General features: G+C 37.9%; 1 protein-coding gene across 1 annotated transcript; it reads left to right on the top strand.

The window, feature by feature from the left end:
• Nucleotides 1-1,758: 1,758 nt before the first annotated feature.
• Nucleotides 1,759-16,100, top strand: LOC147823388 (mitotic spindle assembly checkpoint protein MAD2A). The gene is made up of 5 exons (XM_087193242.1): nucleotides 1,759-1,954; nucleotides 2,627-2,773; nucleotides 4,970-5,090; nucleotides 6,500-6,603; nucleotides 7,268-16,100. The coding sequence occupies exons 1-5, from the start codon at nucleotides 1,882-1,884 to the stop codon at nucleotides 7,438-7,440; spliced, it is 618 nt and encodes a 205-aa protein (XP_087049368.1). The 5' UTR covers nucleotides 1,759-1,881; the 3' UTR covers nucleotides 7,441-16,100.
• Nucleotides 16,101-19,827: the final 3,727 nt, after the last annotated feature.

Here is a 19,827-nt window from a genome sequence, read left to right as displayed (position 1 = left end):
AGAAGACAGCTAAGGGTAAATACATGACCCTCCAATTTTTTCTTTTCTTTAAAAAGTAGACATTTAGAACTAGATTCTAAACTCAAAGGGCACAAAACATACCTTTCAAACTTTATTTTTATATCTTCTTATGTTATACAGCTATTACCATAAATACTTCCTCTACGGAGAGAAAATTTCTACTTTGCTAGTTCTTTAATTTCTAGAATCTCCAGGTTATAGTAGTAATTATTTGTATTTGCAGATAATTTATAAACTATATTAACATGAAACTGAGGAAATCCTTTCCTGAAGTTCTGGGTTTAAGCATAAAATTCTGGAGATAATTTTTACATGGAGAAAGGTGACTACCATATCTATCAGACTAATACCAGAATTTTGGTCCTAGCCCAACTCCCAGTGAAAGGAGATGGACATCCAATTTCCTTACTCCTTAATTTCCCTAACATCATTATTCTCCATATTAAAAACTGTGATATGTACACACACAGACTTAAGGCTGTAAGAAATATTTTAGTGGGTCAAGGTATCCCATTACATCCATGTTTTACTCTTCAAACTCATTAAAATGTGATACACAATACTGTACAAGGCCGAATTTTAAGATGATCCCTCAAATTCCTGGCTCCTAGTGACCACATACTATAGAAACCTTTCCCCGGTGAGGGCAGAATCTAGGAATGTAAGGGTTTATCAATTTCATGAAAAGGGAGATTATCTGACATGATCCTTATCTAATTAGATGAGTCAAAAGGGACTGAGGTCTCTCCATAGAGAAATTGGAACTGTAAAAAAGCCTACTTAGCAAACATTAAGACTGGCCTTCTAACAGCTAGCAAGACAACAGGGACCTCAATCTAGCAACCAGAGATCTTAGAGGACAACAAATCTCAGATGTGATCCCAGGCTTTCTGATTTGTGTGTGTGACACTAAGCAGAGCACGCACCTATGCCCTTCTCCGCAGACTTCTTTCTTCCAGCACTTAACAGGTCCTGCTTTTAAGCCATTAATTTATGGTTATTTATTATGCAGCAATAAAAAACTATTACATTCAGGCATTTCTCATGTAATTAACAGTATGCCTGGTAGACGTTAGTTTCTCAGTTCATTTTTCAAGTTATCGTCCATGCTGGTTAATTTTTTTCACAATTAACATAAATATTAATTGTGCACCATTTCAATACTTTTCATCCTAACATGAACTCATTTAATCTGTGACTCAAAATTCACTAAGAATTTCTTCAGCGTTGCTGGGCTTTCTGGTCTATTCCTAGCCAGCCGCCTGGGGTTGCGTAGGGTGGACCTGGGTGGAGCCCCCACCACCCCGCTTTGCCCTGCTTCGGGGGGACAAGGGACAGAAACGCGGACTGCCTCTTGAATCTCATTTTTCAGAAAACCAGCTTGCCACACAGAAATCAGGCCCTCCGGGGCTGCGGTTTGGTTGCTACGCAGGGAGTTTTTCTAAGAACTTCCAAAGTATCCGGCGGAAGTTTTCACCATCCATTAGACACCACAGAGGTACATGGGCACTGCATCTCAACTACATCGGTCTCAGCTGACAGACAGTTAACATTAGTCCAAAAATCTCACAAATTCTGTTCCAGCCATCCACTTTCCACCAAGAGCGGCGGACAACCGGAAAGAGGATACTCACGCCCATCTACTGCGCCTGCGCCGATCGGCCGCTCAGGCAAGGCCCAGAAGAAAGGAGGCGGGAGGGCTGTGGGGGGCGGGCCTTAGCAGTCGGGCGCGCAGGCGCAAGGGGCTGACGGCCGCGCGCTGCGTCGTTATTTTCGAACGTTAGGCGGGGAAGTGCTGTGCGAGCTGGAGCCGTCGCTGTTTGCTGAGTGAAACCCCGCGGCTAAGTCTGCGGGCCAGCCATGGCGCTGCAGCTCGCCCGGGAGCAAGGCATCACCTTGCGCGGGAGCGCCGAAATCGTGGCCGAGTTCTTCTGTAAGTCCTCCTCCCGCAGGCCAGAGATAAGGAGCTCGAGCGGCCCTGGTCCCCGGCCTCGGGCTCGGGGAGCCCATCGGAGCAACTGTGGGAGACGGAAGCGGCTCCTCCGCCGCCTTGCTCGAGGGGGAGGGAGGCAGGCCTCGGCGTGTGGCCTTTTCTTCATGAGCGTTGAAGTTACAGACTTCCCCTTCCCCAGCCTCTGTCTCCTTGTACCCCTTCCCCTCGGAGTCTCAGCACGCGTAGTGAATGGGGCGGGCGCTAGGGTGCATTTTGACCGAGACTCTGCCCTCACCAGGAGTGTGGAGGAGCCTTGCTGCACCCGGCCTGCAGGACCTTTTAGCCGAACCTTCGGGAGAAAAGGAGGAAAAATGGAGGGAGGGACTGGAGTATCAGAGGAAACAAACCATTGCTAATAGGGATACAACTGGCTGGTTGGACATCCCTGACGTCATAATCTGAATTTGGGCTTGGATTACAGAGAGGTGCAATTTAGCAGTGGCGGGTTAATGCAGTTTGACAGTTTTCTTTTTCTGCAGCATTAAATGCAGAGATTTCCTGAAAGGAAGATTTTAAGACCTCTTGATGCCACTTTGTACCTACTCGGCTTTCATGAAGACATGCAAACCCTTCTTTAGGCATATACAGTTTTTTCATTTCTTTTGCTTTCAGCATTTGGCATCAACAGCATTTTATATCAGCGTGGTATATATCCATCTGAAACCTTTACTCGAGTGCAGAAATATGGACTCACCTTGCTTGTAACTACTGATCCTGAGCTCATAAAATACCTCAATAACGTGGTGGAACAACTAAAAGGTACTTAACTATTAATAATTTGAGTTTCACAGATTTTTCTAGCATCCACATTTTTTTAACATCTGGGCATTTTTTAGCTCTTTACATACAAATATAAGAAAGCACCACCATCTCAAATACAGTGTTTCTCAATTGGGAGGAAGCATATAATGTACAAACTGAAAGAAATCCTACCCATCCCCACTACATTTTAAGTGGGCTGAATATTTATGTTAGGAATCTTATATGGCTTAGCAAAACAGTCTCCAGTAACTCCCTTAGAAATGGCTTTTGCAGTTAATGTGTCCAGAAGAAACAGGTTGGACTTTTACATATTTATGATGGTATTCCATTATCTGTTTGAGAAAGTTTTATTAATTTTCTGTAACTGGAGTCTAAAGTCATCCTAAGATTAAGATCAAGAAAAGTTCAGCTGTTTAGATCATTGCTGTCAGAATAGCAAGATGAGCCCTCTGAGGGTATAGAGATAGACTTCCATTCACCAGTGCAGACAGACAAACACATTGGCAGGAACGGGCCCACTTTCCCATAGTTGCATCCAGAATCGGTGATCATAGGGCTACACCCAGATCATTTGGCCTGGAACCTCTAGGCAACCATGGCTCTTGTGCCTCGTAATTTGGTGGAAAAGGAAGACTTGCCCAATGTGCTAGTTTGTGTTGTCTCCAGGGATTTTTCACTTCCTGTGTATCTAGATCTTCTTTTTATTTTACTTAAACTAGAAGAGTTACTCTCCCTTAGAGTAAAATTATTCATTGTGTTTGAATCCTATTTCCACTAGTCTTTTAAGGACTTTATCTTGTTTTTTTCTGTTTTTGTTTTTGTTTTTTATTAACTTTTGATTTTAATTATTCTCATTGGTTTTATCTCTGTTAAAATTACAATAAAAAATCACATTATTGTCCACCATAAATCTCTTTTAGATTGCGACCCAATCTTATTTTCAGGGTAATAAAAAGTTGTTGATAATGTGTCAAATTGATAGGCCCCACAGACAATGTAGTATGTACGCTTTGTTCTGTCCATATGCTAAGAATGTTTTTATTTTTTTACAAAAAGAGTATCTCCTGAATGTTCTATCCCAATTCCAATTTAGGGCCTATTCTAAAGCCCTCTTCTCTCTTTACAGTCTATGTGTGTTGTATTTGATATGTGCATATCTTCACTAGCAGCTTTTACGTAGTTGGCTCACAAACTTGTATCTAACCCAAATCTCTTCTTATTCCAGACCTGTGTATCCAGCAGCTTTATCTTTATGTGCTCAGCGTAGTAAAAGCAAAATTTAGGATCATCTCCAAAGTTGATACTCTTTCAATAAATAGTGTAATCGTCCAATGAAAAATGTTAGTCAGAAACTTGAAAGTCACCCCTAAGTCATTCTTTTTCCTTACTCCAGAACTAATCTAGGAACTTTTAATATATTTTAACCATGTAATGTCTTCTGCTTCATCTCTACCAGTTAATCCTCCTATGTACTTCATCTCTTGCTTGAATTACTAATTAACTAGCACCCCTAGATTCCCTTTTTATACTCTAGTCCGCTTTGTGCATTATAGCCAAAATGTTGGTTTTGAAATATAACTAATTACCTCATGCCCTGCTTCAAACACAGTAATATCTTCCCAGGTTCTTAAAGTAAAATTTCTTTAATTTGATCCCCCAAGCTTTGGGTCAGATGGCCCCCATTTTGACGAAATTACCTAGCTAATTCTCTTTATTCATTGCATTTGTACTGGCCTATGTTCAGTCCTCTGGTCACATTCTCATCCTTTTTGATTATTGAAAGACTCCTTTTTCTATTTTTGTCTATTTGATGCCATAAATCCTTAAAGCTAAATGCATGCAGTCCTTCCCTCACCTCCTGGAATCACATTTTTCTCTCATTTTACTACCTGTCCCTCCAAAGCAATTATAATTTCAATTTGTTAGTGTGATGGTAAGATTAGTGCCTATCTACTATGTTTTTAAGGTGAAAGTATCCTGTGTTCATGACTGTCTTCAGCACCTGGTATTACATCACTGCCGATACTAAGAATTTAAAAACAAGCTTGATTATTGATAGAGGAGTTGCCTTACATGTGAGAGGAGATCCACAATAGCAGTGATAGGAATTTGCTGAGGACAGGAAGTAGGACCTGAGAAGAGATTGGCTTTGTAATGCTGTGGACCATAAAATTGCACTGTTATGTGTTACAGATTGGCTGTACAAGTGTTCTGTTCAGAAACTTGTAGTAGTCATCTCAAATGTTGAAAGTGGTGAAGTCCTTGAAAGATGGCAGTTTGATATTGAGTGTGACAAGACTGCAAAAGATGACAGGTAAGTATGGTTTAAAATGTTCCACTTTGATTTTTTTTTCAGAATTAGCTTTATTTCTCTGTGAGTTCTAATTATATTGAACTAGTTTCATATATAGTTTGTTTCTAAGGTGAGTTTTCTTTTTCAGTCTCCTATGAAAAATTCCTGTGCTTATGTTAGTATGTCATTACTTTGTATGGTTAGGATACTTTTAATATAATTGCCTGTGGTTTGAATCAGTGAAATTTGAACCTGAGGATTTATGGTGATATATGGAAAAATAATCTTTTAGATACACTAGGTGGGCCATTTAATCAGTCGTTCAAAGGTACTTTTAACTACAAGGGATGATCCTGGATTATGTTCCAGTTTAAGTTGTAGCTCTGCTGTACTTCAGTGAATGCCATGCACTACCTAAGACTTTTTTTTTTTGGTACCAGGGATCGAACTAGGGTCCTTGCACTTTCAAGGCAGGTGGTGGAACCAGTGAGCTAAATCCCCGGCCCCTAAGACATTTTATAAACTTCTGAAGGTTCTAACACTCCTTAGTTGGGAAGCGCCCATATTAATGTTATGTTTAGGATTGTCCTAGGCATGCTTTTCTGTAAACTTAGGAGCATTTCTTTTAATGAAATGTACTTTGCTTCAAAAGCTTTTGATGTATTTTAGGAAAATTTTAGCTTATAAAAATAATATGATATGTAAGTTAATGTTTTATTTGAGCCAACAGGAAATTTGATATTTAGGTATTACTGAAAATGATGATACAGTGGACCCTTGACTTACAAACTCAGTTCGTTCACAAGGGCTAATTGTAACTCAGGTTGGTCAATGAAGACTCAGGCTCCCCTATACAGCCTTCAAAGTCTCCTGTGTACATGTGGATCTCAGTGTCCTTAGAGAGAGATTGGCCCTGATTTGTCAATTAACCCCACACAAGAAAGGATGTTGTAATGTTCCTTTGAGAACTCTTTAAGGGTTAAATCTGTATCTGAGACCATCTGGAAGCACAAGCAGATAGCCTTCAGGTCATAACTGAAGACTTTGGTCATAAGTTAAAACTAAAATCCTGGTCATAACCTAAGTTGTTCATATGCCAGGCCAAATGTAACTCGAGGGCTCACTGTACCAATTAAATATTTCAGATACTACTTATTTGTAAGAGATACTGAAGTTTTCTTAAATTGAAGTAGTTGGCAAATTTTTTAGTACTCTCACATTAAATGACCTGTTACTAAAATCAGCCCTAAAAGATTATTAGAGGGATAAATAAAATGGTAAAAGATGTGTAATGCCTATGAAGGTAGCAGTCCTTAGGATACTTTTATTCTTTTTTTAATCCCTTTAAATGCATGACTTATTTCAATTTGGAAGCAAAATAACTTATTAAACCTAAAATGAATTAACTGATTTTTTTTTTTTTTTGATAGTGCTCCCAGAGAAAAGTCTCAGAAAGCTATCCAGGATGAAATTCGTTCTGTGATCAGACAGATCACAGCTACAGTGACATTTCTTCCATTATTAGAAGTTTCTTGTAAGTTGTAGTAACTTCTCTATGACTTAAATTTACTGAGAAAAAGACTAAGGTACTGCTTTAAGAATTATCCCCTTATTAATTTTTTTCTTAATTGTTAGTGCCATGTAATATAGATGGGGAGAAAGCATTATAAAGCAAAATAATACATAGTCTAGAAAACTTGGAAATACTGAAAAGAAAAGGTATTCCATAACAGCCATTATTAAACATTTTGATATACTGTAATTCCTTTCACTACTTTTATTTTGTGTCCTGCAATGATAGATATTATTGTATCTTGCTTTTTTATTGAATTACTCCATTCATCAAATATTTTCTAGATGCCTACTATGTGCCAGCTGCTATTCTGGTCACTGGAATACAGCAGTGACAGGACTAAGATGTCAGCTTTTTAGTGGCTTATATTCATATTTTCTCATGTGATAATACACTTATTGTATTTTTAATAGTTTTTCTCTTTAACAAAACATTTTGTAAGCTAAGATAGAAGAGTATAATATTTTTTGAACTAAGATTTCCATTGAGGAAAACAAATTAAGTGATTAGAAACCAAGCTAAAGTATCTTTTCTAATAATGAGTGGTTCAAAATGTGTTGCCATGAGAGAGATTGAGAGGGTAGTTTTACTTTTGAGTATTTTAATGATCTTTTCCCCAATTTAGGTTCATTTGACCTCCTGATTTATACAGACAAAGATTTGGTTGTACCTGAAAAATGGGAAGAGTCGGGACCACAGTTCATTACCAATTCTGAGGAAGTCCGTCTTCGTTCATTTACTACCACAATCCACAAAGTAAATAGCATGGTGGCCTACAAAATTCCTGTCAATGACTGAGGATGAGATGAGGGAAGTAATGTAATGGAAAAAAATTCTCAAATGTGGTTTTCCTGAAACCAAGTCAACTACAGTTGATGTTTTATTTCATTGGTTAATTTTTAGATGGGAAAAACCAACATTATACTTTAATGAACTGTGCATAATTGTTCCATTTTTTTAAGTGCCTGTTTGACTTACCATTAGGCTAACATAATGAGGATACTGCACATTGTTCATCAGGAACCAGCAGATTTCATCAATATTGTAATGGGAATTCCTTTGAAGGTGGTGATTGTAGATGGAGAATCTTTTTCTAAAAAGCTACTTTGCTATAAAGCTACTCATTTTGGTTAAATGATTAAGCTGGATAGAGAGATACGTGAATATAAAACAGCAAGGAAAGTGAAAATTCAGAACCTTTTTGTAGATCCTGAAAGTAATGAAATGTTGCTTTATTGGGTCTTTTTGTCATTTTTTTGTATAGTTCCAATATTGAAAAAAATTGTAATTATTTGATTTTAATTTATATAACTTGAACCCATAAAGCAATGTTTGTATTGTTTAATTCCTATAATACAGAATTTCTGAATGTTTGAAAATGCTTTTTAACAAAATCAAGCTTTAAATGACAATGATGAAATAAAGTTAAATCTGTTGTTTTAAATTTGTCTTAAAATATTTTGATATTTGTATGCTATTAACAGGTAAATGGTAGAATGGATTCAGTATAGCAAATGATTTCTTATGCCTACTAAGTTTTAGAGCCTACAGTTATACAAAGTTGCAAGTTATGAGGTACTTTGAGTCTACTGGGTAAGTTCTGATTAAACTTTCTTCATCTCATAAAGTAGATGTACAATCAGCATCATTGTAATAGTTTGCTGTTCATTTTAGCAAATGTTGGGTTGTATTTTTCTGTACACTTAGATTCACTGTCAGCCTCGTTTTCCTTATGTAGTTAAGCACGAGACTTATTTTCTTTGTCTTCTTTAATACTCTTTGTTTTTGTTTTTTGGTACCGGGGATCGGACTCGGGACCTTGGGCTTGCAAGGCAGGTGGTGGAACAACTGAGCTACTCTTTAGCAGTATATTCTTTCTACTCAATTCTCATTCTTCCAAAGTCATTTTAAGACAAACTTCTAAAAACTTTTTCCTATTCTAAATCTTACTTATTTTGTAATAATTTAAAACACTCCTATTAAAAACTCTCCTAAGGTCTTTATATTTGTCATATAACCTTCATTGCTAGGTACATGTACATAGTCTGTATCCACTTATGCAACATTACATATTTAGCATCTATTAATGCGCAGGATACTATATGCAAAGTGCCAAGATGAAACAAATAAGGTCTTGGCCTTTCTGAAACTTCAGGAGGTTTTTTCCAGTTTGTATTTAAGAAAAGATATTTTGTGGGGGGAGGGGGGTTGGTACTGGAGATCGAACTCAGGACCTTTTGAGGCAGGTGCCGGAACCACTGAGCTAAATCCCCAGCCTGGGTTTTTTTTTTGTTTTGTTTTGAAACAGGGTTTTGCTATATAGAGTTCAAGCTGACCTTGAATTTACTCTGTAGCCCAAGCTGGCCTTGAACTTGCAGCAATCCTCCCAAATACCAGGATTGTAGTCATGTACCACTCTTGCTTGTTGGAAACAAAAACTGGCCATGGACAGATCTCCCCATGGTAGAATATTAGTGGCATAGAGAATCAAAGGAAAGGTTGAATACCGAAGAATAAGGACAGCTTGCAGGGTTCTCAGTGACAAATTTGTAGACCCTGAGTATCTTTCTGAAGCAAATGGATTGCTGATGTTTTGCTTGATGATTTCAAGAAAATGACACTAAAAAAGTTTGCATTCTAACAATTTGAGATGTAAGACTAAATTCTGTGAAATTATGTTTTTAAAAGTTGAGCATGTAGTTTGATCACCTCCCCACTGTCATTTACATGTTAACTATTGGTTAATATATTAACTCTTGGGAAGTTTCTGAGGAGCCATTATTTCTCTTACTCCTTAAGGGATACACATTTTGCAGTTGAGTAAGGAGTCCAGTTGTGAACTTCATGTGCAAAGCTAGATTGGGAAAGCTTTAGTCTGTGACCCCAGTTGCCCTTGTCCCTCCCTCTTCGAGGCTCAGCTTAGGAAGAAGACATTTAAACCAGCACCCAAAAAACTGACAGGCTCTCATACCATGTTAAACATAGGAAAGGTAAGATTCTGAGACAGTCTAGTGGATCTCTAGGTCAGGCCTGATTGTGACTCAGTTTTGCTTATCTTAGGTAGAGAAAGGAAATGTTCTAGTTGATCCGATCAAAGTTTGAAATAGCCTAGAAGGGACTAAACCACACCCTTTCAGGATCTTTCCAATATCTTCAGTTAGAGAAGTTAAACCTCCATGGGAGTATAGAGTTTGCCAAAGGTGTACACACAGTTTAGGAAAAGAATAACTTGTATAAATGAAATTAATACAATTTACCTTTGGCCTCTACAGTTACAAGAAGTGCTCAAAGCAGTGGCCATTAGCTTCCAGAAATTTATTAGCACAGTGAACTGCTGCTTGGGTAGTCTTGGTCAAAGTGTCCATTGAGATTGCTGCACAGGCATTTTCAGTTTCATCTCTAAGGGCTGGCAGTGTAATGGATTTCTGCAATATACAGTATACTTTAAGATCCCTCGTAGATGAAAATATTAAAATATTTATACAAGTTTTTCTGAAGTGTGTATACATTTTTTTTTTGGCAGTCTCTATTTTAGGCAGAAGTTTTAACCTTTTGTATTTGTTGGCTTTGGCTGCATAACAAAAAACCATAGAACATCAACACTATACCCCCTCTTCTTTTTCTCATCCAAGTCCCAATCAACTACAGTGGTCCTGTTCTCATTTTATTCTTTGAAGGGGCAGTAGCTAGCCAAAAATGGAGGTTTAGCTTGAAAACTTACACTATATTTATACAATTTTCCACTGGTCTAGTCTATGGCCACATCAAAACATCCATGAGCCCAAATAGTCTCTGATTCTCTAAGTAGCCTCAGGGGATTGGATACCAGAATCTGGGGCTGCTGGAGTCCCTTCTATAAAATGTTGTAGTATTTGCATATAACACACATGTCCTTTCATCCACTTTAAATCTCTAGATTACTTATGTCTAATATAAAAAAAAAATCCTATGTAGTTTTCATACTGTATTGTTTAGGGAAAAATGACAAGACAAGTTTACCTGTTCAGTACAGGTACCAATTATTAAAATACACTCTAAAATTGGTTCAATCTAAGGATGCACAATTGCAGATATGGAAGCTTAACAGTATTCTGTGGTGATAAGGGATAAGGGGCATCTGAATGTTTGATGAGAGAAATCTTATGGACTAAGGAGTGGAAGCTGTAAATGGTCAGATGGCACATAGTTCAGGCATATTGAATCTTCTCCTACATTTACTTAAGTCAGTCATTGTAGCTTGAAAGGAACCAGAGATAATATGTCCATAACTGAGCACTGAAAGCAACTACAGACATCATGTCAATGAATGAGAATGGCTCTGTTTCAGCAACAAAAACCAGGTGGCTTGGATTAGGCCCAAGAATTTTAGTTTTCAAACCACGTACAGTATTATTAGATCACAGCATGCTCTTCTGGTCACAAATATTCAAGCCCATCCCTACCTAGCTCATAGCATTTTAGTTTGTACCTTTTCAGGCTCACAAAGTGTCATCATTGTCGCACAGTATCTCCATTTTATCTGCAGTACAGCTGGCTACTTCTAGGTAGTATGTAGGACACCATATAGTTAATTATGATCTAAAAGCTTGAGAAGGAAGGCTCATTGGCATGTAATGAATAAAAAGAGACTTAAAACAGTATAAAGGATCCATAAATTCTTTTGCTTATTTTTCACCTAAGCATACATGTTGAATAAATATTTTTTTATTATTGGAATGGACTAGTTTCCTGTGTTCATTAACCTATGTATTTTGAAACAGACTAAAAAAATTATTAATGAAGTAAAATGTCCTTCTAGGCATTCTTTTCTTCACCTTCCATTTTTGTTTAGTGCTTAGTATGTAAAATTAATGTTAAAATTTATTCTACATAAAAGATCAGAATAGCTATCTAATGCCACTTTATAACTCCTGTATTTTCCACCAGATGTCACTAGAGCTATAATGTTCAAATAAAGGTGAAATTCTTTTTTACTCTAATGACTAATATTTAGCTTTTATTATTGGGGTTTAACATTGGATTTTATACAAAAATATAAGTACACAGAGGAAAAAACACCCCTTTCTTACATGCTAAGTACTTTATATGTCTCATTTTATTTCTCTTGTGTTAGTGCTGAAGTAGAATAATAGTGTCACCAGGCATGGAAAATGAGCTTTGCAAAACTTGAGCATGGCTTAGTGGGTAAATTGTATTTAAATTTTCCTCAGATAAATCATTGTTGGGTGACTGACCACTGAATGAGAAGAACCAAACAAAGAGGACTTTATCCTGTACCCTATCTATAGTGACTGAAGAATAAATTAATGTAAAGTTTTTGAAGTCATGAAATATAGTTTTCCAGCTGATCAGAAGAATTGTTCATTAAGTAAACTTATTCAGGATCTTTGGAGAATAAGTTTCAGTTTAACTTAAAAATAATTTATTACTCATTAAATGTATGAAATTTCATTTTAAGATGTCTTTATGTTGATTATAATAAAATATTAGAATGTGGAATGGAAACTGCTAAATTTCAAATTTTATTATTTGTGTTTTCTACCATCTTTAGAAATCTTTCCATTCTTCATAATTACGGCTTTGAAAGCCAGCAGTATTCACTAATGCTTCTTTTAAAAAATCTAGTTGGGTGAACTACTTAATCTCCATTAGAGTTGACAATTCTGTTCCACTCTGGCAAAAACATTGTAGCTCTAGCAACAAGACTGCTAGAAAAGGCCTAGAGAGAAATGTGTCAATGTTGACCCTCTAATTACAGAACTCAGTTTATGTTACCATGTCACCTATTTTTGTCCTACATCTGATTTGTTTTTATGCCAGAGAAACAGTTTCATTTATTTGTACAACGCCCATTTTTATGTATGTTTATCTGTACTGTCTCGCTGTGCAACCTTGTTTGCTCAAAGGAACTTAGATCAACATCATTATTGCCTTGGGATATTATCTTTGCTGAGAAAGCTGTAAGTATAATCTGGATAATTCATACTTTATTTCCATGCATCTCAAACATCTTTAAAAACTGTCTAGATATGGACATGTCCAGTGGGTGTGTGGACATGGATATGAATGACTTTCTGAAATGGCAGTCTCAGGGACCAAGTCAAGAAACTAGTGGCCAGCCAGGCATGGTGGTGCACACTTGTGATCCCAGCTCTAGGGAGGCAGGGCAGGAGGATCATTGAGAGTTCAAGGCCACATACTTCAAGGCCAGATTGGACTATATACATAGACCTTGTCTTAAAAAAAAAAAATTAAAAAGAAACTAGTGGTTTTAAAGATTGTCTAAAATATTGTATATCTAAAAGCTTTTGGATTGTTATGTTTACAATGGCAATAGTATAGTTCTGGAAAAATAGACTGTACAGTCTATATCTTGCAGATCTGGGAAAGGATATTTGTAGATATTGCTCATCTGTATGCCAGACACCATTAAGCCACTTTATACCTGGTACCTGGAGGTTGGGATTTTGGGGAGGTGAGAGACTTGGACCCGAAGGTGTGGTTTTAGAGAAATGAGAATTTGTAATCTCAATATTTGAGTATCAAGGTGCATTCACTTTTTCTTTATTTTTTATTTTTAGTGTGAAATTAAAACAGGGTGACTTATTTTTTGAGGACTGACATGTTTGAAAATTAATTTTATTGGTACACCTTAGATATGCATTAACAGTCACATTCATCATAGGGAATTTATACCTGTACATGATGTATCTTAATTCTTTTTTACCTAATCCCTTCCCCTCAACCCTTTTTTCCCTCCTTTATAAAAGCTTTGTTTCCATTTTTTCCTTCTATTTTTTTTCTTTTCTCTTCCTTTCCCTCTGCCCCCTACCTTGTTCCTTTTCCCATTTAAACATTTTCTTCCTATTTTACAATATCTGTTATACATATTGGTCCTCCTTTATACTTTGGGTTTCTCACACTAGAGAAACAATGTATTTAAACATGTGTGTCCAATTTATTTCATGTAAAAGTATGGTCTCAAGATGCACTCATTTATCTAGAAATTCTCAGGTTTATCCTTTATAGCAGAGTAGTACTCCCTGTATAAAAAAGTTCCAGGGGTGGGGACTTAGCTCAGTGGTTCCACCGCCTGCCCTGAAAGTGCAAGGACCCGAGTTCAATCCCCGGTACCAAAAAAAAAAGTTCCACATCTTTATCCATTTATCCATTGATGGGCATTTGGGCTGTTTCCAAGATTTGCCTATTACAAATTGTGCTGCTGTAAACATAAGTGTGCATATATCACTGTGGTATGATGCTTTTAATTCTTTTAGGAAGATACTAAGAAGAGGAATAGCTGGGTCAAAAGGAACCACTAGTTTGTTTTTTGAGGAATCTCCACACTTTTTCACAGTAGTTGCACCAATCTACAATCTAGGGTTTCTTTCCCCCCACAGCCCTGCCAGCATTTATTATTTATTGATTTCTTGATAATAGTCATCTTTTTTTTTTTTTGACAATATTTTTCATTGTACTTGGATTTCTTCTAAGTAAGCACAGTTTGAAATAATGCATTTCGCCGGGGATTTAGCTCAGTGGTTTCGTCGCCTGCTGCGCAAGCGCAAGGACCCAAGCTTGATCCCCAGTACTGGGAAAAAATAAAAATTCTTACTTTACACTAAACTAAAATTGAAATGGATTAAAGATCTAAGTATTAAAATAGAAACTCTGAACCAGTTGGAACAGAGGTTAGGTAGAAACCTTGAAGACATCAGTGTAGAAAAGATTTTATGAACAAACCTCAGTTGCCTATGAACTAGCACAAAACAATCAACAAGTGGGATCTCTTCTTATTAAGCTTCTGCACAGCAAGAGAAACCACCAGCAGTGTGAAGAGACAACCCACAATGTGGGAAAAAATCTTCACCTGCTTTTCCTCAGACAAAGGTCTACTATCCCGAATCTATAAAGAACTTAAAAAGATCAGACCTCCCAAATTTAAAGACCCAATCCGAAAATGGGCATCTGAAGTGAACAGACATTTCTCAGACAAAGAAGTAGAAATAGCAAATAAATACATGAAAAAATGTTCAACATCATTGGTCATTCAAGAGATGCAAATGAAAACAATGCTGAGATTCCACCTCACTCCAGAAAGAATGGCTGCTATCATGAAATGAACCAATAACAAATGCCGGCGGGGCTGTGGGGAAAGAGGAACCCTGCTCCACTGCTGGTGGGAGTGTAGACTGGTGCAACCACTGTGGAAATCAGTATGGCGATACCTCAAAGAACTAGGACTGGAAGTCCCATTTAACCCTGGTATTCCCCTGCTGGGTTTCTTCCCCAAAGAATTAAAAGAATCATACCACAGTGATAAATGTGCACCTATGTTCATAACAGCACAATTTGTGATAGGTAAAACTTGGAAACAGCCCAAATGCCCATCAACTGGAGACTGGATAATGAAATTTTTTTTTTTATAGAATGAAGTACTACTCAGCCATCAAAAATGAGAAATTAGAGACATTTATAGCTAAATGGATGCACATTGAGGTGATACTCTTAAGTGAAATAAATAGGACACACATATAAATACCGAATAGTTTCTCTGGTGTGAGAAACTGAAAGTGTAAACAAGGACTAAAATGTATAATAGGTAATGTGAAATAGGAAGAAAAGGGGCAAAGGGGAAGGAAGTGGGAGGGGTAGGGGAAAGGATAGAAGGGAATGGGATTAATATGAGAAAATGGAAAAATAGGAACAAAATCTTTGTAAATAGGGAGGACTGGAGGGGTTGAAGGGAGGGCTGGGCAAGGTTGAAAAATAAGAACCCAGAGAGATTATGTAAAGGTGCAAATTTCCAATGATGAATGTCATTATATTGTATACCTAAAATGTACCAATGATTAGAATGAATAACCGATAATGTAAAATAGGAAGAAAAGGTCCAAAGGGGTAGGGGTAGTGGGAGGGGGAGGGGAAAGGAAAGAAGGGAAAGGAAAAATGATGAGAAATGGCAAAAATGGAAATAAAGTCTTTGAAAATAGGGAAGGGTGGAGGGCATGAAGGGAGGGCTAGGAATGGGGAAAAAATAAGAACCAAGGTGCATTATGTAAAGGTACAATTCCCAACAAGAAAGGTAATTGTGTTGCATACCTAAAATGTACCAATAAAAGAATTTAACAAAAAAAATAATGCATTTCAATACTTTCACAATTCCACAATTATATAAGTAGTGATTATAGCCATTCTTTCTGGAGTGAGGTGGAATCTCTGTTGTTTTAAGATGGATTAACTATTTATAGAAAACACTTTTTCATAACACACTGCCATTAATATTTAAACAGGATATTTTACTATATTTATTTTCTTCCATCAGTATTTTCTTCACTCATTTATCTGTCTTGTTTTTGTAATCAAATGATGTGTTCAAGTTTGTGTTTAACGTGAAATCCTAACCCTTTTACTCTGTGGGCTTTGACCAATTTTGGGAAATAAAAGGAGAAGGAGGATTGAAATTTAATTTATCTATTACTATCCAAACTAGGTTTCTCCAGCCAGGCTGGATGGGAGAGTGAAGCTTAGACTAAGGGAGAAATGGAGTTTGCTGACAATTTCTGCCTTCTTCCAGCCAGCTCCAACCTGGAAGTGAGACTTGCCCGCTGAGCTGCCACAGGCAGAATTAGCACTGTCCTGGAGCTCCTGTAAGTCTTAGATTCCTTCTTTGCTGTTTGTGCTGGAGTGAGAGTGAGAGAGGGTGGAAAATTAGGCCCAGAATATTCCTCCAGTGCCATTTTCTATCATCAAGACTGGAATAGAAACCTGAAGGGTGGAAGAATAAGAATTCCTAGAAGTGTTTGCCAGCTTTTTCTTCTCGTACTTATATTACAGTGTGTTTCCGACTGGCATTGAGTAAGTTGATTTTAGAAAGCAGGCTGACAGACATTTTTAAGAAATTGTACACACACACACACACATTCACAATCTGTATTCATAGAATCATATAACTAGCACATTTTAACACATTGTTTATCATGAGCAAAGGATTAAGCCAGAGATTCCAAAAGTGCACACTGAATAAAGAAATACATCACTGTTAGTACAGGTGATATACAGATATAGAAAAATGTTTAATGCAACATGCCTGTGAAGGGAGGCTGGGAAACATCAGAACCCCTTGGACTTAAGAAATTCAGAAGTAAGCCAGGGTGGCTCTTCGCAGGGAAGTCTGTATGCCACAGGACTGTGTGTTCTTAAAACCTTTCTATAGTAAGACTTTGGAACTGCTGTTGAGTAGTTTGCCTTTTTGCCCACAAAGGACTCTAGCAATGCGTCAGACAGGACTCCGTAGAGCACCAGAAGCTGAAAATCAGTTCCCTATTTGTGTTAGCATTTCATCATTCTGACCAAATACCTAAGAAAAACAATTTAAGGTAGAAAAGATTTACTTTGGCTTACAGTTTCAGAGATTTCAGTCCAGAGTCATCTGGCTTCATTGCTTTTAGGCCTATGGCAAAGCAGAAATAGCATAGAAGAAGAGCGTGTCGAGGAAAGCTACTCACCTCACAGCAGCTAGGAAGCAGAGAAAGGAGAGAGCCAGTGAGGATACTCAGGACAGATGAGTCCCCAAGGTCACACCCTGATGAACCACTATCAACTATGCACCACCTCCTAAGTATCCATTGCCTCCCAATAATGCCTTTACATTATGTTGTTATCAGTGCATTAAATTAGAGCCCTCACAATCCAGTTACTTCCAAAAGCCCTATCTGAACAAGGAGACTTCTGGGGGCAATTTAATCTTAACCACAATACTATTCTATGTTTTATTACTAATGATGCCCAGTCATATCCAAAATAGCACACCAGAGTCCATGGAATGGATGCAAAGACTGGTCAATCACAAACAAGTTTCAAATTTGTGCAATATGAAACTTCCCCCAAACTGAATCCACTTTCAAATGAAAAGAACATAGGAGTTAAAAAGTCCAGATCCCTCCATTCACAAGTTAATACAGTTGGCTCATTCTCAGCCAGGAGGTCTTACGTAAATGCCAAGATTCCTAAAATTTTGGCCATATGCTGGGCTGACTCAGGAATGGATATGACTTCTTCAGCCTCTTCAAAATTAGATTAATTCAAATCTAATTAGTTAAGCTTTCCAAGGGGTCAGTAGTGATAGAATAAACTGCAGCTGTACTATAGAAGTCATTGTAAATAAAAATAAGGTCAGTCCCAGATTTAAGCCAGTTGTATAGTTTTGTTTGACACAGCTGTTGCCAGCCAAACAGTGTGGCTGATGGTTGTGTGGTAGACAGCCAGGCCCTGAACTCAGCATGTTTGAGACCATGGGAGGCCAGTTTGCTATATTCATGGAGCAGAAATTGCCCATAAACAATTGTGCTCCCACGTGTGTGTGGTTTGTTATTCTTGGGGGTGATTCCTCCGGAAAACTCATGTGTATTAATTATTTCTCAGTGAGTGGAATATGAGACATTATTCCTACTTAGAAAATTTAGATGACCTGGTTTCTTCATTTCTGTTTCTAATCTCATGCTTTGGGCACTTTGATATGAGGTTGTGGACTCCCACATTTCTCCAGTGTGTTCTCTCTAGGAGGGAAGGCACCCACTCTTCTTCAGGAAAACGTGAGGAATGGAAGAATGACTGTCATCCTACTCCCTTAGTATTGTCTTAATATGCATCCCATTGTATTCATTCTGGTAATAGTAGTAAGAGTCTACTGTTTCATAGATTCTTCATCCCTACCTAGGCAGGTCAATTTGCTCCCAGATGGCTAGTAATTGACCAAAGCCATGCCTTTTTTTTTTTTTTTTGGTACCAGGGACCAAACTCAGGTCCTTGTGCTTGTGAGGCTTGTGAGGCAGGAGGCAGAACCACTGAGCTAATCCCCGGCCCTAAGCCATGACTTTTTGAAAAAACACACACACACACACACACACACCCCAGAGCTAGTGAGTCAAGTTTATTCCTGTCAAGAAATAACAAATATCCGAAAGTTTAGCAAAAACTTTAATGAGGTTGTAGCTATCATGGGTTAAAATAGCCAAAAGTTAGCACTTCAAAAATAAAGAATTTAAGCACACACCAAAAGGCCCCAGAAAACCAAACTGTAGACCAGAAACTTCTGTCTGTTGCTCTTTTTTGACTCCTTCCTGTTGCAGCAGGATCTTACCATGAATAAGCTGAGCATGGTTGCAGCTGGGGAAGGAAATAGTCCCAAGAGCTACAGCTGCACAGTTTCAGATTTTTTTTTTTTTTTCTTTGAACTTTTATACTATAAATTAATACATGGACAAAATTTTTAAAACATCAAACAATATAGAGTGACACCAAATGAAAAGTAAATTCTCTACCTGATTTTCTTTTCCCTACTTCTAGTGCTCTCCTGTAAAACACTTTGTTCTGCTGGTGATTATCACATACCCCTAAGCATATGATAAAAGTCTTGTTTCTTATAGTTTCCACTTTAGATAGCATCTTGGTCTGTTTTGCACTCCTGTGATACAGGGTACCAGAGACTGGGTAGTTTACATACAATGGAAGTTTATTTGAGTCATGGTTCTAGAGGTTGGGGGCCACATCTGATGAGGGTCTTCTTGCTGGGTTATTCCATGGTGGATGACAGGGCAAACAAGCACCTGAGAGCAAGCAGGAGGGGACCAAACTCACTTTGATGACAAATGGACTCCTGAGGTAACATCCAATTCACAATGAAGACATCATTCCACTCCTGAGAGTGGGGCCCTGATGACCTAAACACCTCCCATTAGGTGGGGACCACCTCTCAAAATTGATGGATAAGGTTGATCAATATTAATAGCATAATTTCCACTATGGTTGATATGGTTGATGTGCTCACAGGTGGGGCTTTTGGAAGGTGATTGCATTGTGTGGGTCTATAGAGAGGCGTGGCCTGGAAGGATGTATCTCCCTCCCTGGCTTCTCCTTTCACCCTCCCTGCTTCCCTGCTCCACCCTGACTATAGCAGCTTCTCCTCTACAATGCCCCTCTGCCCATGCAGCCTTGCTGTGGAGCCAACCGACTATGGACTGAAACCTCTACAAACTGAGCCAAAATAAATGTTTCCTTATTTAACTGTTGGGCATTGGGTTTCAGCACTGAGGGAAGTGCCTAAGAGTGCTGTTAATGAGAAGATGGATGACAGGCATGAATACGTATACGCTAGAAGCACTATTTGAGGATATATTCACATAG

This window comes from Heterocephalus glaber, unplaced genomic scaffold (genome assembly GCF_053883595.1).
Source record: "Heterocephalus glaber isolate CG9 unplaced genomic scaffold, H.glaber_assembly_v1.0 deba00001586, whole genome shotgun sequence".
In the NCBI taxonomy this organism is placed as follows: domain Eukaryota; kingdom Metazoa; phylum Chordata; class Mammalia; order Rodentia; family Bathyergidae; genus Heterocephalus; species Heterocephalus glaber.
The sequence above is the reverse complement of the archived record's forward strand: the minus strand, read 5'-3'. Positions and strand labels throughout refer to the sequence as shown.